The following is a 22,961-nucleotide window of genomic DNA, read 5'->3' on the forward strand; positions in this document are numbered from 1 at the left end:
GGTTTTGGTATCAGGGTAACTGTAGCTTCATAAAAGGAATTTGGCAATGATTCTTCTGTTTCTATATTGTGAAATACATTAAGAAGTATAGGTATTATATACATTAAATTTTTAAATGAGCTGCACAAATACAATACCTTAATAAAGAGAAGAAATATACATATAACAAAATAAACCTTAAATTTGTATCAACAGATCAAGATCCAAACCAATAAGAAGTATTCATCTCTATAGTATATCTCACTTTATATGTAAACAAACATTTATAAACAGTATTTGGGAATTAGGGCATAGTAGTTTTGGCCTGGAATGAACAAGCTGTCCTCTGCCAACATTTCACCACAGCAATAGAAACACTAATCAGGAAGCAGAGTACCAATTCTGTGACCCATTTGCCCAATAAGTAAGATTAATAAATACATCCCAAACCAAAATTGGGCAAACATCAGAAAAAAGTGGGGATATTCTCTAAGATGACTGGATTACACCCTTCTAAAATAAAAGCCTTGTGAAGAGGAGGGGGAGCTAGTAGACATCTGGTGATGGACAAGGGATCCCGGGTTCAATCATGCAGCAAGAGCAGGATATTAACAGGGAGATGATTTTGAAAAAGTGGGAGTCCATGGTATGCAAGTCCATTGAGGTGTTATAAAAATGTTTCAATTCTGGTTTTTACCATTTTACTGTGAATACAGAAAACATTAGATTTGGAAAGTCTTATATGGGAACTCTAGAAGAGTTCAGCATTCCTGGATATCTATGGACGTCAAAATCATAGTAGTTTTAAATGGAAGCAGCTAATCTTTAGGATAGCCATAAATGTCTCTAGGACATTTAAAAATATGCAAGAACAAGTTCCAAGTATAGAACATTTTGGTTCATGTTATGTTTAATTATTTTTGATGAAATTAAGCTATAATTATATCATTTCACTTCCCCCTCTCTCCAACAATCTCTCTAATAAATCATCCTTGCTCTCTCTCAACTCCAAAGCTTACCACACACACACACAAACATACACACATTCCTAAATCTACAAACACAGTCTGCTTAGTTTTTATAATGTTGCTTGGATGTATATGATTTCAGGACTGACCACTTGGTTTTGGATAAGCACCTGAGCAGTTCTTCCATGAGGAAGACCATTTACCCCAATCTCAGCACGCCATAGTTGACTATAATGCTTTGTTTAGGGTTCAGGCCCCATGAGATTTCCCTTCAATGTTACTTATTGTTGTACTCTTCCCACCTTGTTTAGGCAGGCGATTCATTTCTTGGAGCCTCAATGTCACACCAGACTGCCTGGTTTTCTGATTCTTAAACTATTCACCTTATTTTCCCCTTTCCTAGATGTTCCCTGAGCTTGAGGTACAGGAGTTATATTGTAGATGTATCAGATAGGGCTGGGTACCAGAAAATCAGTTGTTCTTTGGGCTTTGATTCATTGTATTGCAAAGTAAAGTTTCTTGGATAAGGGATGAAAGCTACGTTTCTCTGTTGTATAAAGATAAATATTTAAAATGAAGATAAGAATGATGCTGGTTTATTAAAGTGCCAGTAGTTGGGTCTCCTCCAAGATCCACGGCCTCATTAGCCTCAGGTAGTTGGGGAGGTTCCCAGTATAGATATGCATGCCACTATTGCTACCTTCGGTCCATATCATTGAGTTAAGTTCTTCTAACTGACACAGAACTTTTTCCTGTTTTATCATTTCTTGCAAACATAAGAGTGCTGTGTAAATGGCCTCAGAAATCAACATGCCAGGCCCAGTGTGCCTCATCGAGAACTCTGATCAGCAGTTGGCAGCCAACCAGGAAGCACTGGACATCCTGTCTGCTATCAAGCAGCCTGTAGTGGTGGTAGCTATCGTTGGCCTTTACCGTACAGGAAAATCCTACCTGATGAACAAACTGGCTGGAAAGCAGGAAGGTGAGTGACATCCTCTCGCTCCCTCCCACTCCCACTGTCAGCATTCAGCAAGCAGAGGGGAGGAGAAAGAGTCAGAGACCTGGGTGATGTGGGATGGTTTGTGTCCGTCAGTGGGCTTGCTCTTTTCTGAGCTAGTCTTCTCACTGGTTCCTCTCACATTCCCATTAGTTCCTCATTTAAAGTTATAAGTGTGTTTTAATAGAAGAAATTATACATTCATAGAGAAAACAAACTTACTTTATCATGAATTATAAACTATTTATTAGAGTGTTTATCTAGGAAAAGCAAGTGTCTACTGATGTCTAAGGTAGGAATGAATGGCAGACAGTGTTAGATGTTCTGTCCTCTTTTTCTCTAGGCTTGTATTTAAAAGCAATACTTGTATCTGGTTGGTCTCCTGTAGTGGTAAATATGCTAATTCCAATGAGAGTTCATGAAACATGTGCTGTTTATCCCCCATTTTATCCCCACTCTACAGGCTTCTCTCTGGGCTCCACAATGCAGTCTCACACCAAGGGAATTTGGATGTGGTGTGTGCCTCATCCCCAGCAACCAGGACATACTCTAGTTCTGCTCGATACTGAGGGCCTGGGAGACATAGAGAAGGTACAACATAAGCTTTCAGATTCTACTCATGTTGTGTCGTTAGCTCACCTTGTATTCTTCACTCCCAATCTTTCATTCATGTTCCTGGTGAATCTAATTTGAATATCATTCTTCAACTCACCTGACCTAGGATCTAATAGTAGACACTAAAGTCTACTGGTTAGTATCCAGTCAATTTTTATAATAATAATGGTGTCTCAAAACTACATTATAAATTTTCTGAACATGCCTGATTCTTAATGATGAGCCTGTGGAAAAGCTAAGAATTGTAATTCCTATACAGCATTATAGTGAAAGAAAAACAAGATTTAGGCATTGCTCTATTTCTGTGAACAGACTCCATGAACAGGGTTACTATTTTTTTTTAACTATGGGCTTGCTTACAGTTTCTGAGGCTTAGTTCATTATCACCATGGCAGAGAACAAGGCAGCAGAAATGGCAGTCATGGAGCTGCAACATTAGCTGAGATAGCTGAGAGCTACATCTTGATCCATAGGCAGCAGGGAGAGAAAGAGACAAAAACAGAGAGAAGCAAACAGGGAGACACAGGGAGAGAGAAACAGAAAAAATAGTCTTGTCATGGGCTTTTGAAACCTTAAATTCCACACCGAATGACACAACAAAGCCTCATCTCCTAATCCTTCTGATTCTTTCAAACTTTCCCACTCTCTCCATGTCGATCAAGCATTTAAACATATGAGCCCATGGAGGTCATTTCCTTGCAAACACCACAATTTGAAAAAAAAAATGTTTTTCCTGGATGATCACATCACTCCTCTTCCCAGTGTGAGATACACAAACTCTCTTAAAGGACCTTACATTCTTTCTTGCTAAAATGGCCCTGTGGTTGTTTGAAAGAAAATACACCCCCAACCACAAGGGGTGGCACTGTTAGGAGGTGTGGCTTTTTGATTAGGTGTGACCTAATCAATTAGGAGGAAATGTGTCAGTGTGGCTTCGAAGTCTCATATATGCTTAAGCCATGTCCAGTGTCAGAGACCAATTCCTGTTGCCAGTGTAAGATGTAGAACTCTCAACTACCTCTCTAACACATGTCTGCATGAACACTGCCATGTCCCATCGGATGATAATAGACTGAACCTCCAAAGTCTAAGCAATCCAATAAAGAGTTTATAAGAGTTGTCATCGTGGTGTCTCTTTACAGCAATAGAAACCCTCAGTAAGACAGTCCCTTACCATAATGTGTTCTGTGAGTGAAACCCAGCATGCAGTTTAGATTTTAGTAACTGATCACCATTATGATTTTTAAGTGTGAATGTTTTTCATGGTCTCATATACATATGCATCATTTTATTTAAATTATAGAGCATGAATTGAACATTCATAAAATCATTTTACAGGAATAAATTATTATGTTGAATTAATGACTTACTTTTAATACCATAACTAATGGGAGATAGACAAAGGCTCATCTTTGGCTACTTGAGTTGACGGACGGTCTCTTAGTTACTCTTCTTCACCCAATGGCCTGTAGGGAGACAACCAGAATGACTGCTGGATCTTTGCCTTGGCGGTCCTCCTCAGCAGCACCTTCATCTACAACAGCATAGGAACCATCAACCAGCAGGCCATGGACCAACTGCAGTATCCTTTGGGTGTGGTCTAGAACAGTACTAAACCTAGGAAGAGCAGTTTCTTAGTTATGAGGTAGACAAGCAGGAAGTACTAGGGGATTTAGACAATCCTTTTCTCCTTCTCATCTGGGTTTGTCTTGGTCTCCACCACAATTTCAAGCTTTCCTAGCCCATATGACCTTAAACACAGACACACACTGCTCAGAAAATCCATATCTGGATTAATAGCTCATGTGTGTCTAAATCTCAACATCAGTTAAAATTTATGTCCCTGCAAATCCCCATTCCTGACGTCAGGTTTATATTTATGCCAACATTAAAACTTTTGCATGTAGTTGCCTTCATGTAGATATCTAAGAGACAATTAAATGTCAAAATTTACAAAATCTCTTCTTCCTCCATTTTTCTTGTAACATTAAAATTTCCCAACAGTTGCAAAACTCCTGAGATTTAAAACATAAGAATCACTTGACACAAGAATTTTCTAGTACACTAGACATCATTATTCCACAAATGTTTTCAGATCCATTAGCAAACCTGTTTCTCTAGACTGACATATTTTCCTCATATCTTCCACAAAACACTCGAGTCTTTTCTCATCTCTTGTCTTGGACATGTCAACTGCTAAGTTAATCCATGCTTATACTTTTGATTATCAGGTACATTTCCAGCCAGTGTGATCTTCAGAAATGATTCTGTATCATATCTTCTCTACATAAAGTCTACCAGTGCCTTCCATTTAATGCAAATCACACTGAAGACTTGGGTCTGTTTAATTTGAATGCCCCACATGTACACCTTTTAGGCCTTCTGCCCCACCATACTGCCAAACATGAGTTATACTCACTATGTAATCATATTTCCTGGGTAATAGAATTAGAAGTGATGTGACCTCTGATTGTAATATTCTTCCAATATACTCTCCATGATTATATATGTTGATTCATTTGGATTCTTATGGATTGGAAATGCAAGCAGAACATTTTAATGGTGTGGTAGGTAGAATACCAGAAAATGTAGAAACACTAGATCTAAATAATGCAGAAAGAAGAAGAGTTCAGTTCATAGCATCTGCTGAGATATCAAATGACATAATCACTCTTCCGATAAAGGAGTTTATTGAGCTCAATTTTTGATGTTAAGAACCTAGGACCTTAGAGAGCATAGTAGTCCTTTGAAGAACTCCATGTTCAAGTGTACCACACAGATGCTTGCATTGAATCACTACTTTTTGGACTAGTTTCTTGGATACACTTTTCTGTATCATAATTCTTAGCAATATCTGATGGTTTCTTTTCTTTTATTCACTTACCTATTGTTTGTCTCTTCCAGGTAGACATAAACACTGTATATTGGGCTTTGCTCATTTATTTTAAAATTTTGTCACCAGAAAAGAGCTTGTTCCATAGAAGACATTTAGATGTCTATGACTGAGTGAATTTTGAAAATTAATAAGCAAACAGGTAATAAGGTAATAAGTTAGTTTTGAGGGGTAGTGGTGGAATCTACATCATACAAATGGCATTTTCCCTGTAGTTTTCTTAACTTAGCATCCAGCTATGTGACAGAGCTGACTGATCTAATCAAATCAAAGTCATCACCTGAACAAAGTGACATAGATGACTCAGCCAACTTTGTGGGCTTCTTTCCAAACTTTGTGTGGACTCTGAGGGATTTCTCTCTGGAACTGGAAGCTAATGGAAAGTCTATCACTCCTGATGAGTACCTGGAGAAGTCACTGACTCTGAGTAAAGGTGAATGGGCTCAATGGATGTTTGAGATATAATGATAACAATAGTATAAAGGTCACTTATGCATTCTTGGTAAAGTACTTGATCCTAAAATTGTGCTATCCTGACTGCTATTATGGAAAATGAAAAAAAATTGCTTGACTTAATTTGTACTTACCTCCCACAGCTTAGTAGAGAAAGGGTGTTTTCTTTCCCATTCCTTTAAATTTTGTATTGCTCATTCCACATTGTCGTATACCCCTTGCATTGGGAAAGTTATAATATTGAAATGCTCATGTATTTTCAATAATTTATTTAAATTCAGTTTATCTAATTTATTCATCCTTAAGTGACGAATGAGAAAACTGAAAGCTTTAATAAGCCTCGACTATGCATCAGGAAGTTCTTTCCAAAGAGGAAGTGCTTCGTCTTCGACAGGCCTGCTGGGAGAAAGCAACTTTCTAAACTAGAGACAATTCCAGAGACAGAGTTGAGTGCAGAATTTGTAGAACAAGTTGAAGAATTCACTTCATACATCTTCAGCTCTTCTGATGTCAAGACCCTGTCTGGTGGCATCAAAGTCAATGGGCCACGTAAGTTATTCCCTCTACTTCCTCTTCTGCTCATTGCAGAATACTGAGGGAGCCGCTTCTGACTAGAGCAAACACCATTTGCTGATGCTGTTGAAAATATAGTGCCTGTATCACATGATGGGATTTACTTGGGAACTTAGTATATTTCTCGCAGTCTCACACCTGTAATAGCAATGGAGGGGTCACTAGAATCTAAGGAATCCCTAGGAATAATTTTTCTTTGCTTATGATTCCCTATTAATGAACATGTTAGCTGGAAGTCACAAAAAGGCAGCATATGGAACTCATACAATAGAGGAAGGCCAAGGCAGGACACAACTTTAAGCTTCAGGAAAGTCAGAGTTACATGACTGAAAGAAGAGGATGCTTCAGAGTGTCTCTCATTGGAGAAGTGTGGGATCATAGCCATGACGGAGTGCTGATGTCATGATAGATTAAAAAAAAAAAAACCTGCCGGGCGATGGTGGCGCACGCCTTTAATCCCAGCACTCGGGAAGCAGAGGCAGGCGGATCTCTGTGAGTTCGAGACCAGCCTGGTCTACAGAGCTAGTTCCAGGACAGGCTCCAAAGCCACAGAGAAACCCTGTCTCAAAAAACCAAAAAAAAAAAAAAAAAAAAAAAAAACCTGACTTAAGGTATCTATTGTAGGTTCCAAGTGTTATGGGAAGGTCTTTAATTATACATAGAACTCTGAAGTATTTTGTGTGTGATGCTTTGCAGTTCTAAAAGGGAGAGATTAAGAAGATAAACTCTTTGCTTAATGGAGTAGAATTAAATGGTCACTGGATTAGGCTAAAATTCTGGAAGTAGAAATGGTCAAAGTGAGATATCAGCTAATATATTTTGATATCAAATCCAAAAGATTTTGATTATAATGAAATATGACAGTGTTGTTGGACTAATAAGGACCTATAAATATAGCACCTGAGATTGAAGCTTACCACTTCTTTCATGCTGTATACTTTCTTGAGTTAGAAATATTAAGAGGAAAAAATGGTTTTTTGGAGTGCATGAAGTTGTTTTTTTTTTAGTAACTCAGTGTGGATGTTTTCCTGATATTTATAATTAAGAACAGCATGCAATCATGCAGTTTCCTGATGAAGAATGGATGTCAGATAGTAGAATGGTTTACTACTTAAATTCACAACATTCTTGGTTTAATTTAAGTTCCACATGGACTAGAATGGCTGTGATAACCTGTAATCTTATTTTTGCAAGGGTAGAGGCAGAAAGATTAAAAACAAAAATGCAAGTTCATCATTAGCTATGTATCAAAGTTAAGGGAAGTCTGAGAATCTTCATACTATTTCAATAAAAAACAACAAAATAAATGAACACATACACACATCCAACATGTAAATGGTAGTTTAAGAATAAGAAGAAAATTCATGACTCATTCCACCTATAAAAGGAAAAAAGTGCATGGTGGACTCATAGAGAACTTTTGGCATGAAGGAACTAAAACTATTCTAATTTGTCTGAGAACAGGTGCTTTCAGACCTACAAACAACAAGATGTGGGGGGAACATGATGTCTTGGTTATTGTATAGCTATTGTGAAAAAATCTAGACTGATCCATTTACATTGTGTAGAAACAGGAGTAGTAGCATGTGCCACTGAAAAGGAGGAGAGGAAGGAAGGAAGGGAAGGAGGGAGTGAGGGAAGGAGGGAGAAAGAGATGAAGGAAGAAAGGAAGAAAAATAGCAACAAAAACACCACACAGCAACAATAGAAGAGGTGGAGGGAAGTTTTCTGTTTGGACATTTAATAAGAGAGAAGGGAATAGAAAAGAAGAATGATATAATGAGTCTATCCCTGGAATAAATGTACCAACAATAAAAATGGGCTTCGATATTCTCCGGATCTAGAGGTTAATATGTTATTCCATGAATGTTCTTTATCAGAAAATTCTAAAAAACAAAAACAAAAACTATGTACTCTGTCCTGCAATTAAGAGTCATTTTAAAACTCCTTTATATAGGTCTACAGAGCCTGGTGCTAACCTATGTCAATGCCATCCAAAGTGGAGGACTACCCTGCATGGAGGATGCTGTTTTGACTTTGGCCCAGATAGAGAACTCAGCTGCAGTGCAAAAGGCCATTGAGCACTATGAAGAACAAATGAACCTGAAGGTCCAGCTACCCACGGAAACCCTCCAGGAGCTGCTGGACCTAAACAGGCCTATTGAGAGAGAGGCCATTGAAATCTTCATGAAGTATTCTTTCAAGGATGTAGACCAAAAGTTTCAGAAGGAATTAGGGGTATGTGTCGTACCCAAAATCAAAAGAAAGAAAAACATGGGCCTTTTCTGGGATGAGTATTGTCTTTAGTCTCCAATACACTGACACCCAGTAATGTGAACAGATTTGCAATGATTATTGAAAGACTAGCTTCTGCTGGACTTTGATATAAGAGATAGCATTATTGTTAACCCCATTCCCCTCAAAATTTCATTCTGTTTATTATAAAAATACATGGATGTCTAGGCAGTTATAATCTCTTCCTCAGGAGTAAGCCCAAACTTTACTGATAGTAAGGATAGTTGAGGTAAAGAATTGTAATGAAGCTAGACAGTCAGTGTCTGTAAGAAATGGGCATCTTTAGTTCTAAATTACTTTCAGGAAGCAATATATGTAGATATTCTATCCCATTATGCTTCCTAAATGTTGAGATGCCCATCATTATCATGTTCATCTTTCTTTAGCATTGCAGTGACAAAAACCAAATAAAATGTTAGAATATCAAAAAGTATTTTTTTCTTTTGCTGAGTACTTTAGCAAAGCCTCTGGCCTTAGTACTCTGTTTTACTCACAATTGAACTAGAGACCTCTGAAAGTGGGGTTGCTCATCCTGTTTCAGAAAGAAGGGATCAGGATTAAGGATTTAGTTCAGTAGTAGAGCTCTTGCCTGGCAAGTATAAGGCCCTAGGTTCAGTACTCAGCTTCGGGAAATAAAAGACAAAATAACAGAGACAAGGGATCATTAGACCATGAACATTATTAAGACCTCCCGCCAAAAATAGAGTGATGAATTCAGGAATTGCCACAGGAGCCTGATCTGAACTAGCCCTAAAATCAGAGACTTGAAAAGAGACAGAGGTTTCCATGAAGTGGTGTCTGTGCTTTGATAGTTAAATCCTAAATCAGGAAGGTGGGTAGCAGGAGGGGAACAAGGAGATGCCTTCAGGAAATCACAAACTGAAGGACCAGTTTCTGCAGAGACACCATGTGATCTTACAGTGAGGTGAAAAGAATGGCCCCATTTAGACATTCTCTGTTGTGATATCTTCCTCCTCTCCACCATCTGTGTGATTTTGTTCTTACCCAGGCCCTGCTGGATGCCAAGCGAGAGTCCTTTATTAATAAGAACATGGATGTGTCATCAGCTCGTTGTTCAGATTTGCTGCGGGATATCTTTGGACCTCTTGAAGAAGAAGTGAAACAGGGGACTTTTCATAAACCAGGAGGTTACTCCCTCTTTCTTCAAAGGAAACAAGAGTTGGAGAAAAAGTATGACGAGACTCCTGGAAAGGGGCTTCAGGTAAACTGAGTTAGTGTTACCATTTGGGGAGGCTTGGAATCTCCCACAAATGCTAGTGAGAACAAGGAGGATGCAATGGTGTTGGTGGAGAGTGCCCTTGTCTTACATCTATCCACAGAGAACCAATCATAATACAGACAGCACCTCCTTCCTTGAGAGTGCAATTGGGCCTGTCAATTTTGTTTGTGGAATTCATTCATTCATTCCCTTTGTTATTATTCTAAGCATCCACCAGTAATTTATTTATCCTCATGTTTTAAGTACTTCTCATGGTGCTAGGGTCACTGTAATTTATGGAAAAAACAAACCAAACCAAAAGAAGCCCGTGAGTTCACCTTCACAACCACCAGGTAATGCTAGCTCACAGGGCAGTAATAATGGTAGTAATAGCAGTTGAAACATAGATTGTCCTACTGTTTTCTAGAAATTAATTCACCGAGTTCTGACACCAATTTTACTAAGTATTTATTATTATTATCATAAAGAGAAAAGAAAACCATGACTATGTGAATTTAAGACTTCATACAAGATCACTTAATCAAAAAGTACTACAATCTGAGTGAAATCCTCATTACATAGTTTTGCCTTTAACGGCTCTAAACTGCCCTACTGAGACAATAGCAGACAAGGTTAGATTTAGCTGCATATTATTTTTAAACATAATGGATTTTAAGGTGCTAAATATTTCTTCCCTTTGTATACAAGAAATGAGATAGAAGGAACCCAGCCACTCTAATGACTTGATCATGTTCTGTGTTCAAGGCTTTATCCTTTGCTGTGTTCAAGAACTGTAGTTGAAAAACCCAAGAATTTCTAAGGCCATGAGGGAAGTCCCCAGACTCAATAATCCAGGCCAGCAAATGTAACAGCAAGAGGTTTATTTTGATAGTGCTATCAGGTGACTCAATCCTCCGGGGAGACTGAGCACACTGAGCAAAATTCCAGCAAGTTTTTATAAGGCAGGAGACACCGGCACGCAGACACAGCGGAGACACCGGCCGCAGACACAGCTGCTGCAGGATAGTCCAAGCATGAAACAGTGAAGCCCACAATGAGAGCAGATTGCCACACTACAATTAAATCAAGTAGGTTTTATTGGGGCCAGGCCTCCAGAGTGGTAGGCCTTTTATTGGTGAGGTCCACGGGCAAATGGGGAGCCTGGTCCTGTCCCTGAAGACCCTCCTGAGTGGGGAGAGTGTTCTTGGCCTGCAGCGGAACACAGGAAATGGAGTGGGGGCATTCCTTGACCCCCCCTCCAGTTAGTCTGCGAGGGCTGGTACACTCTGCTGGGGCTGCTCCTCTCTGCTGCGACCTCTCTCTCCCTGACCCATCCCAGCTTGCACCCAGGGGCATCCTTCACTCCCCCTCCCTACTGCAGGGCCACGGGATCACCCAGTTTAGCCTGTTTGGGTGCTGAGTCGGGAGCTCCGGGCAGAGGGCTGTTTTGGTGGATGGCCTGCAGAGTGGTATGCCTTTTGTTGGCGAGGTTCCTGGCGAATGAGGAGCCTGGTCCTGGTCCTGAAGACCCTTCTGAGTGGTGAGAGGGATCTTGGCCCGCAGCGGGAACCCAGGAAATGGAGCGAGGGCATTTTGTGAGTGGGGCCCCTGCCCAGCAGGGAAAACTGATCCTGTTTTAAAAGACCCATTAGATAGCATCGATAGGGGGAGGTGGGCAGACGCCAAGGCAAAAATTCACCCAAGAATCTGAAAAACAACATGAAAACACCAGAACCCAATGATCTTTCAACAGAAGGACTTGAACACCCTAATACAGAAGAAGAGGGAAGAATTGACTTTAAGAAAGCAATAGAGTCCCTTAAACAACATGTAAAAAATGCCCTTATAGAAATGGATGAGAGGTATAACAAAAAGTTTGAAGAAATCAGTAAATACGTAAATGATACCCTGGGAAACCAAGAAAAAACGATCAAACAGGTAATGGAAACAGTGCAAGAATTGAAAACTGAAATGGAAGCAAGGAAGAAAACACAAACTGAGGACCAGCTGGATATGTAAAATCTAGGTCAATGAGCAGAGACTACAGAAACAAGCATAATCAATAGAATACAAGAGATAAAAGAAAGAATCTCAGATTCTGAAGACACCATAGAGAAAATTAACGCACTGATCAAAGAAAACAGTAAAGCCAACAAATTCTCATCACAAAACATTCAGGAAATATGGGACACAATAAAAAAAGACCAAACCTAAGAATAATAGGGATAGAAGAAGGAGAAGAGTCACAGCTCAAAGGCCCAGAAAATATTTTTAACAAAATTATGGAAGAAAACTTTCCCAACATAAAGAAAGATATTCCTTTGAATATTCAAGAAGCATACAGAACACCAAACAGAATTGATCAAAAAAAAATCCCCTCGCTATATAATAATCAAAACACAAAATATACAGATTAAAGAAAGGATATTAAGAGCTGCAAAGGAAAAAGGGCAAGTAACTTATAAAGGTAAACCAATCAGACTTACACCTGACTTCTCTATGGAAACCATGAAAGCCAGAGGATCCTGAATAGAGATACTGCAGAAACTAAGAGACCATGGATGCAAACCCAAATTACTATACCCAGCCAAGCTATCGTTCACTATCAATAGAGAAAACAAGACATTACAGGATAAGAACAAATTTAAACAATACGTGGCCACAAATCCAGCCCTAGAGAAAGTAATAGAAGGAAAATCACAACCCAAGGATTACAACATTGCTAACACTGCCTACAATAATTCAGGCATCTATCGACCCTTCACCAACACAACTCAAAGAAGGGAGACACACAAACTCTACTACCAAAAACAATAAGAATAACTGGAGTAAGCAACCACTGGTCATTAATATCACTTAATATTAATGGGCTCAATTCACCTATAAAAAGGCACAGGCTAAGAGATTACATATAAAAACAGGATCCAACATTCTGCTGTTTGCAAGAAACACATCTCAAACACAAAGACAGGCATCTACTCAGAGTAAAGGGTTAGGAAAAGGTTTTTCAAGCAAATGGTCCTAAGAAAATAGCAGGTGTGGCCATACTAATTTCTAACAAAACTGACTTCAAACTAAAATCAATCAGAAGAGATCAAGATGGACACTTTATACTCATAACAGGAACAATTCATCAGGATGAAGTCTCAATCCTGAACATCTACACCCCTAATATAAAAGCACCCACTTATGTAAAAGAAATATTACTAAAACTCAAAGCAGACATCAAACCACACACACTCGTAGTAGGAGACTTCAACACACCTCTCTCTCCAAGGGACAGGTCAATCAGACAGAAACCTAATAGAGAATTAAGAGAATTATTGGAGGTAATGAAGCAAATGGATTTCACAGACATCTATAGAACACTCCACCGAAATAGGAAAGAACATACCTTATTCTCTGCAGCTCATGGAACCTTCTCGAAAATTGACCATATACTTGGAAACAAAGGAAACCTCCACAGAAACAAAAAAATATCAGTGCCCACCTGTGTCTTATCAGATCACCATGGATTAAAGTTAGAAGGCAACAAGAATGCTACCCCCAGAAAGCTGACAAACTCATGGAAACTGAATAGTTAACTACTGAACAACACCTGGATCAAGGAAGAAATTAAGAAAGAAATCAAAGTCTTCCTTGAATATAATGAAAATAAAGAGACAACATACTCAAACCTATGGGACACAATGAAAGCAGTGATAAAAGGAAAGCTCATAGCACTAAGTGCCCACTTAAAGAAAATGGAGAAAGCATACATTGAGGACTTAACAGCACACCTGAGAGCTCTAGAAAAAAAGAAGCAGATGCACCCAGGAGGAGTAGAAGACTGGAAATAATCAAACTGAGGACAGAAATCAACAAAATAGAAACACAGAAAACAGTCCAAAGAATCAATGAAACAAAAAGTTGGTTCTTGGAGAAAATCAAAGATCAACAAACCCCTATCCAAACTAATTAAACGACAGAGAGAGAACACGCAAATAAATAAGATCAGAAATGAAAAGGGGGACATAACGACAGACACAGAGGAAATTCAGAGAATCATTAGATCTTACTGCAAAAGCCTGTATACCACAAAACTGGAAAATGCAAAGAAATGGACATTTTTTTTAGATAAGTACCATATACCAAAGCTAAACCAGGACCAGGTGAATGATCTAAATAGACCTGTTAGTCGTGAAGAATTAGAAATTGTTATCAAAAATTACTCATCCAAAAAAAGCACAGGACCAGATGATTTCAATGCAAAATTCTACCAGAACTTCCAAGAAGAGCTAATACCTATACTCCTTAATGTATTTCACAATATAGAAATAGAAGAGTCATTGCCAAATTCCTTTTATGAAGCTACAGTTACCCTGATACCAAAACCACACAAAGACCCAACCAAAAAAGAGAATTACAGGCCTATCTCACTCATGAATATCGACGCAAAAATTCTCAATAAAATACTGGCAAACCGAATCCAAGAACACATTAGAAAAAATCATCCATTATGATCAAGTAGGCTTCATCCCAGAGATACAGGGCTGGTTCAACATACATAAATCTATCAATGTAATCCACCATATAAATAAACTGAAATAAAAAACCATATGATCATTTCATTAGATGCTGAAAAAGCATTCGACAAAATTCAACACCCCTTTATGATAAAGGTCTTGGGGAGATTAGGGATACAAGGGTCATACCTAAATATAATAAAATATTTACAGAAAGCCGACAGCTAACATTAAATTAAACGGAGAAAAGCTCAAAGCCATCCCACTAAAATCAGGAACACGACAAGGATGTCCACTCTCTCCATACCTCTTCAATATAGTGCGTGAAGTTCTAGCAATAGCAATAAGACAACATAAGGGGATCAAGGGGACTTGTATTGGAAAGGAAGAAGTTAAGCTTTTGTTATTTGCAGATTGTTGTAATACGAGCGGCGGGGCTGCGTCCCCAGCACCCCAGCTGCCTGCTAGCTTATGCCCCGAAATAATTACATGGCCTCTGAGCTCACTTCCTCTTCCTCCCAGCATTCTGTTCTGTTTACTCCTCCCAGCTATGTTTTAACCTATGAGGGCCAAGCACTTTCTTTAGTATAATTAACCAATGACCTTCCTCCATCAGCAGATGATATGATAGTATACATAAGCAACCCCAAAAACTCTACCAAAGAACTCCTACAGCTGATAAACACCTTTGGTAATGTGGCAGGATACAAGATCAACTCCAAAAAATCAGTTGCTTTCCTATACACTAAGGAAAAGGAAGCAGAGAGGGAAATCAGTGAAGCATCACCTTTCATGAAAGCCACAAATAGCATAAAATATCTTGGGGTAACTATGACCAAGGAAGTGAAAGGTCTATTTGACAAGAACTTTTCTTATGTTTATAGCTGGTAGCATTAAATTGAACAAGAGATGTATGACATGATTTGTCTTCAACTCACATTATTATTTACTCATTGTAATTTCTTTTGATATTTAGGCTGAAGAGATGCTGAAAAAGTACTTTAAGTCCAAGGAGGATGTTGGTGATACACTTCTAATGATGGATCAGTCACTCACAGAAAAGGAAAAGGAGATTGAAGGTGAGAGCTGCTGAGGAGACTCCAGATGTTTGAACTTATTGGCATGTGTTGTAATATTGGCCAGTATTGTCCCAATGGTGAAGGACAGACCACCAAAGTCTATTAACCCAGAAGCAAACTTTATTCCAAAAAAAGAAAAAACAATCACCATGGGAGGCACACAAAGCTATAGCTGTGACCACAGCCAAGAAGCAAACATTAGACATGAACAAAAGAATTTTTGCAATCTCAAGGTCAAGCTCAGATACAAACTGCTTTCTTTTTTCTTTTTCTTGTCTTCTCTCTCTCTCTCTCTCTCTCTCTCTCTCTCTCTCTCTCTCACACACACACACACACACACACACACACACACACACTTCCATTAACAGGGTATTTCAGTTAAACTGGTATTTGTATTTGGCCCATTGTTTCTTTCTGTCACTTTTTTCATGGTGTTTACTGAAGCTCTGCACTTCTCTGAACCTACCAGTTTTTACTAGAAGGGAAGGATATAGGATAAGGCAAAACCAAATGTCACACACATCCATCCCATCATTTAAAAGTTAACTCAGCTCACATCAGTTGCTGGTCATGAGTGGCCAGGGGGTTATTGAAAAGCTGACCTTCAGTTTGCAGAGCGCCGCTTCAGCCTTGCAGACAGAGCTGCGGGTTGTAAAGCAAGGTCAATAGTTAATCTTTAAGTTGCTAGGTTCCTATTTCTGGAACCTACCTTTTTATATTCTTACTCTTTAACTGTTCACATATGAGGTTGTCATTATGGAGAAAGAATGAGAAATGCCTCTCGTAGCTTTGTGGTGGCTATTTTTAAACTGCTGGATGTGGCCATTTCCCTCCTTGTTAACTGATTTTATAGGGCAAAGATTCCACAGGAAATTTTTGTCAATTATAGGATTTTTTTTTCCTGAAGTGATAGCAGCTAATAGATTTCACTTTTCATGTTCTTTGCTTTTTCTTTTCTCAGTGGAACGTATAAAGGCTAAAGCTTTTGAGACTACAAATAGAGAACTAAGAGAAATGCAAATGAGGCACGCACGGATGATGGAAGAGAAGGAAAAGAGTTACCAGGAGAGTGTGAAGCAGCTGACTGAGAAGATGGAACAGGAGCGGAAAGAGTTCCAGGAGCATGGGAAGCAGCAGACTGAGAAGATGGAACAGGAGTTCCAGAAGCGTGAGAAGCAGCTGACTGAGAAGATGGAACAGGAGCGGAAAGAGTTAATGGCTGAGCAAGATAGAATTGTTTCCCTTAAACTTAAGGTACCTGGCTGCACCATTTTAATTTTCAGTTTCTGCAGTCCAATCAACATTGCGTATCAGGAGCCTGAGGCATTAGGTTCACAAGACCAAGGCTTGGCCAGATTGTGAATGAAGACTCTGTGCCACCCCCACCCCAATACAGAATGCTAATAACACAAGATCTTCCAATGTGGAGTGAATTATTTATATTCTCTAGTACAGTCTTGGCCCCTTGCTGCTTTTTCTCAGGCTGCCTTGGGCTCTTTAGGCTGCCTATTGCTGGATGAAACCCTTTATCAGGGCATCTCTGTTAAACAGTCGTTTTGAATTGCAGATTCTTTTCATGTGTTCTGTAGGATTTCTATGACCAAATCTTCAACTAACCTGTTAAGGAATATATTTTTTAACATATGCAAGACAGAGACATTGTACATTCTACATGTAAAATATTTTTTGTATAAAGCTATGTTATATAATATTCAGTTCCTATCTTTTCTACTGAATGGGAACCATAGAAATTTTGTTTCTGCCACACCTCACATGACCTTATCTCTGGAAGCATTCTAGAAACAGTCTCAAATCATCAAGAAAATGTTTAAATGCCCACGTTGACAGGAATATCCTGTTTTCTGGACATGCCTCCACATCTGTTCCCAGGCTTCATGGCTGTTAGTAAAAAGATGTGTGAGCACTCAAGACCCCAGTTGCTTCAGTGTATTTCTGTCTCCTGCCTTGGACGCTAAACATTTTGGAGACATACTAAATTCCTTAATTGAATGCCTACCCTAATTCTGAATCAGGTAGTGACCTTCACTTGTTTTTTTGCCAGTCTTTATCACTTTGTTACACGTGTTTGAGAGTCCACAGCACACCCATCAGAGATGAAGCAAGAAAGGAGAGGGAAGCTGGTGTTGATTTTATAGAAAATTGTGCTTTATATGAGCCAAAGAATCCGAGAATTGGGCATTAGAGTTGTGGGGCACAGGTGTTTTAGAATCTGGTAGACAACTTTTATAAAGCTGGAGAAAGCACAGGAAATTTATTACCATAAATAGGAGAAAGGGGGAGAAAATATGGACATTCAGGAAGGAAACAATGTGGGAAATTTAAATAAATAATTAAAAAAAACAATGTGGGAAATTTTTCAAACTTCCCACAGGGTTAAGTTTAGCTTCCAAAAGAGAGTTTGTAAGACACATGGGGAACATGGGAGCTGTCTGAGTTCATTTTTTGTCTCCATTTTAGGAACAGGAAAAGCTCATTGAAGGATTTCAGAATGAAAGCAGAAAACTTCATCAAGAGATTGAGAAAATCAAGAGCAGTAATTCATCTTCAAAATGCACCATATTCTAAAATTCAAACCAACTAAACCTCTGTTCCCAGGTCTGACTCATCAAGTAATTTTCTATGGATCAACTTTGAGGCAACTTGACACTGAACTATACTTGAAAGCATGGTGCTCTATTGGAAGGAGTGTGGAAATTAACAAAGTGAAGTTTAAGTATAAAAGTAGTGTTTGCTTATGAAGTGATTCAATGTGATCTTTAATTGGATCTTATATTTGAAGTTGTAAGCATGGACTCTGCAGAGATATTAAATTGTGTCATTGAATTTTTTTAATAGTGCAGTGGTATGACAGCTCTCTTTGGGTATACCCTTTTGTATCACACACACACTAGTTTCTGGATATTTTTAGCTGCATGCTCATAAGCAGTTATAGGATTTAGCTTTGTCCTAAGCTGAGACTGGCACGTTGTAAATGTGAGAAAAATATGAACATACCCATAGGACACAGTGGAGATTCACAACTTTTCTATGCTCCTTGGATTTCATGGTGTTTATAGACAGAGGAAGTGTGGGCCCTGATATTTGTTTCATGTGTAGACACTGGGCAGTTTTCAATGTGGGAAAGCTGCATGGCTGCTGGATGAGCAGAGAAGGGTGGACTAGGGGATAAGTGGAGGGAATGGGAGGAGGGGAGAGAGTGGGAATTGGGATGGGTATGTAAAATGAAAAAAGATTGTTTCATTTAAAACATATAAAAGAAATTACAAAAACAATAGAAAATAAACAAATGTTCTGCATAGACTGGAAAACTGGTCCCTCTAACCATGCATGCTACAAGAGAAACAGGAAAACCAGACCCTAAGATTAGAAACAAACAAAAAAATCCCTTATGTTTACTGTATCATTTGTAAGTCTTTAGTTGAGAAACTCCCTAAAGCCTTCCCATTAGCCAGCTTTCCACAACTCTCCTCCTGAAGCCTTCCTATTAACATGTTCCTCATTCCTGTCAAGTGGTTGAGTCATTTCTTCATGTTCAGTGTTTTTTACTTTCACTTTCATCTTTTCAACACTGCTCTTTTACTGAGCTAAACCATAAGTTCTCTGTGAAAAACCCCAGAACTTCTTAGGCTATTGCAGAGGGCAGCCGTGTCACAGCAACTGTGAGAGAGGACAGAGGGCTCAGCAACCAGACTCACAAGCAAAGCAGACAGAGTTCAACACTTCACACAGGTGGCTTTCTTTAGCACGGAAGGATTTTGCTTCAGGTAAGACAGACATGGGGCAGGGAAAAGCTTTACCAGATTGCTGCATTGCCCTAAAAAGACCTTTCCAAGGGAGGCTGAAACCTAGACGGGCATGAATGGAACAGGTCACTTGAAAGCAGGATTGGTTGACAGATGTAGTTTTACTGTTAGAGCCCAGGTACTGTATAGAGTTAATTAGGCTCTGGTAAGGAGAGTCCACGGAGAGGGTATGAGTCTTTGAAGATTGATACTGCATTCGTGGGAACATTGTAGATCATCTTTGTTGTCTAATGAAACTCAGGCAAAATCCCTCTTCTTATTGCCAATGTCTGCCCTTTGGCAAAGTAAGTAAGGCTGCTTGAAGTTTGTAAAAAGAGACAGTTCCCTATTGATAACATAGGAAGTTATCATTGTGTATTATTATAAAAATACGTGTGTGTGTGTGTATTCACTCTTTGAGAATTTAATATATGCAGTGTGTTTGATTGTATGTATTCCCTACTCTTCCTTCCATCTTCTGAACCCCGGACCCCTACTCTATTTGTTCAGAAATTCATATCTTCATTGAGTCAAGTTATTGTGGGTCATTTGGACATAGGCATAAGGCCATTTACTGGAGGTTGGGTAATTACCAGGGACCACATCGTGGAAGAAAACCAATCTCCCCTCCCCTAGCAGTCATCAATGCCAACAGCTCCTAAACTGCACATGGGACTCCCTGAGCCTCTCACCCATCCATAGTAGAATTTCAGCTGCTTGATTTTATGGAGGTCTTTCTTTCTTCCTTCCTTTCTTTCTTCCTTCCTTTCTTTCTTTCTTTCTTTCTTTCCCCTTTTATTTATTTATTTATTTATTTATTTATTTATTTATTAATTTCTGGGGGGACAAGATTTCTCTCTGTAGTCCTGATTGTCCTGGAACTTGCTCTGTATCCCTGACTGACCTCCAACTCAGAGATCTGCCTGCCTCTGTCTCCAGAGAGCTGGAATTAAAGGCAAGTGCCATCACTGCCAGGTTTTATGCAGGTTTTCTATAAGCAGCCACAGCTGCTGTGACTTCATGAGCTCAAAGACCCTATCATGTTTCAGGAGACAGTGTTTCACCTTGAAGCAAGGACTGTACTCCGTGTGTATTTTTGGTATAAGTACCACTGTGCACTGACAAGAACCAGAGGTTTGGGAGGAATGCTTATCTCTAGGGCAACACAGCTAAAATAGATGGGCTGTCTCTGGAAGAATCTGTGGTGGAGGAAATTACCCCAGCTCTGGAAATGTGATGGAAGTCTGCCAGTCAAACACAGGATCTAGCCCAAGAAACCTCAGTGAACACAGGGGACAAGCCAAACAATAAAAAGGGAATGGGCACAAAATACAAAGGTACACACAATAAAATAAATACCTAGGAGTCCATACTGATGCAGTCAAATGAATGAATGAGTGATTGAAAGTAGGAACAATACTGCTACTTTCTATAGACCTCCAATTAACAAATATATAGGATGATAAGAGTAGACAGTCATTTTAAACAAATGTTATAGTGGTTAATTTATAAGCTTGAATTATTAGCAGATGCTAAAAATAGTGACCAAAGCCCATGGAGTATGATAAATTTACATGTTCTGAGTTTTAGGAATGTCTCTCCAAATGGAAATTTTAAAATTTTCTCCTTGCTTTTGTTTTCACACATGTAAAAAAAAAACAACTTTTATTAGCATACAGTGTAGTGAACATCATTAGAACATTTAAACCAATGTATGTTTTAATGTGTCTCATCCATATTTGTCTATCCCAGTATACACCATGACTCCTAGCCTTAATTCCCTGGTAATTTTCCTCTCCCCAAATAGTTCCTATTAGGTTTTTATAGAATGGTGTGTGTGTGTGTGTGTGTGTGTGTGTGTGTGTGTATGGACACACTTGTGCATCTAAAAATAAAATGTGTTATACTCTTTCTTTCTCCTGTCATGCTTTTTCTCTGTTTCCATCCACCACTATCTCTCTCTTCCCTTTGGAACTATTCCTCCTTTCTCATTCTTCCTCTTCTCACTTCATATGTGTCGGAACACATATTTATAAATAAATTATCTAACTATATATTTAAATTTAGATTTCATATATGAGAAAAAATACGCATTTTTTCTTTTGCTGAGCCTTGCTTATTTTGCTTAACATGGTGATCTCCAATTTCATTCATTAGTCCTGCAAATGATATAACGTCATCCTTTCTTATGGCTGAATAAAACTCCACTGGATATGTGTAGTGCGCTCTCATTTTTCCATTCATTTGTTGAAGGACAGCTAGATAGGTCTCATAGAGCAGCAATAAAATGAGGATGCAATTATCTTTGCCTTACACTCCTTCAGAAATAGCATGTATACATACATACATATCCAGTAGAGGCATCTGGTCATCTGATAGCTCTAAGTTTTTGGAGAATCTACCATACTGCTTTCTACCATGGCTGCACACTTTGCCTTCCCACCAGCAATGCATACAGGTTCTCTTTCCCATATCCTTGGAAGCACTTGTTATTTTTTTTCTTTAGGCTACACATTCTTAGTGGAGTGACAGGGAAACTTGATACATTCTTAACTTGTAATGCCCTGATAACTAAAATCTTAGACATTTTCCCCAAATATTTATTTGCTATCCAACTAGTAAATTTAATTACAAAAAGAGTAAACAGTTCTCGGCAGTTAGCCCCTTAACCAAGAGACCACATTCAAAAGAGTATTATCAGAGCAAGTCATGCCAGCATTATTAATCCTTTGATTTGATCAATGAAGATTACAGAATGTCAGTCTTGTGACTTTTTTCCAGTGTATACCAATATAATTTCAAACTATCTTTAAAGAAACAACTAAAAATATCACTGAAGCATACTCTAAAAGATAAATATGATACACTCTTCTAGCAACTAAAGTAATGAATAATAAAGAAAGAACAAGGATCTACTGAAGATGAGGGGAGGGAAAAGAGATGTGAGGATTAGCGAGGGATCTTGGATCACATCATAAAGCAGAAAAGGGACATCAACAAAATATGATTTAAGAAACGGAGCTTCAATATGTATGCAGCTTCAATAAGGGGGTTGTAGAAGTGCCGAAAGCCTAGTCAGTTACTCCACTGACGGTCTGTAAGATACTAGCTTTAGACAAAGATGAAGAAATTGTATTTTTAGCCTTTTGAACCCACTATAAAACTTTTCTGATTATCTGTGGACCTTAATTGGTTGTTTTTAAATGAAAGTAGTGGACCAACATATAGGACAGCCATAAAGAGCCCCAGAACATTTAAAAGTGTACAAAGAACACATTTTAGCACATACTGCTTTATTCCTCTCATTGACAAGAAATTGTTGTCCAATTATCTTCTTGTTAGAGACAAAAGAACATGCTGGACATGATCTCAGATATCCACATGCTGAAACCCATGTGTCTCACTGAGAACACTGAGATGCAGCTTGTGATCAATCAGGAGGCTCTGGGTTATCTGTCTGCTATCAAGGATCCAGTGGTGGTGGTGACCATTGTGGGCCTCTATTGCACAGGAAATACCTACTTGATGAACAAGTTGGTTGAGAAGGAAAGAAGTTGGTGCCACAAACACAATTATGCTTAG

At 38.8% G+C, this 22,961-nt stretch overlaps 1 protein-coding gene across 1 annotated transcript; it reads left to right on the forward strand.

Annotated features, from left to right (window-relative positions):
• Positions 1-1,739: 1,739 nt before the first annotated feature.
• On the forward strand, positions 1,740-22,961 carry LOC101983548 (guanylate-binding protein 1-like). The gene is made up of 13 exons (XM_005357436.1): positions 1,740-1,929; positions 2,408-2,535; positions 4,032-4,141; positions 5,689-5,885; positions 6,212-6,454; positions 8,436-8,716; positions 9,783-9,995; positions 15,474-15,576; positions 16,538-16,647; positions 16,741-16,830; positions 18,055-18,130; positions 21,132-21,163; positions 22,722-22,961. Exons 1-13 carry the CDS (start codon positions 1,740-1,742, stop codon positions 22,959-22,961), a joined length of 2,013 nt encoding a protein of 670 aa, XP_005357493.1.

The sequence above is a fragment of the Microtus ochrogaster genome, chromosome 21 (genome assembly GCF_000317375.1).
Source record: "Microtus ochrogaster isolate Prairie Vole_2 chromosome 21, MicOch1.0, whole genome shotgun sequence".
Lineage (NCBI taxonomy): Eukaryota > Metazoa > Chordata > Mammalia > Rodentia > Cricetidae > Microtus > Microtus ochrogaster.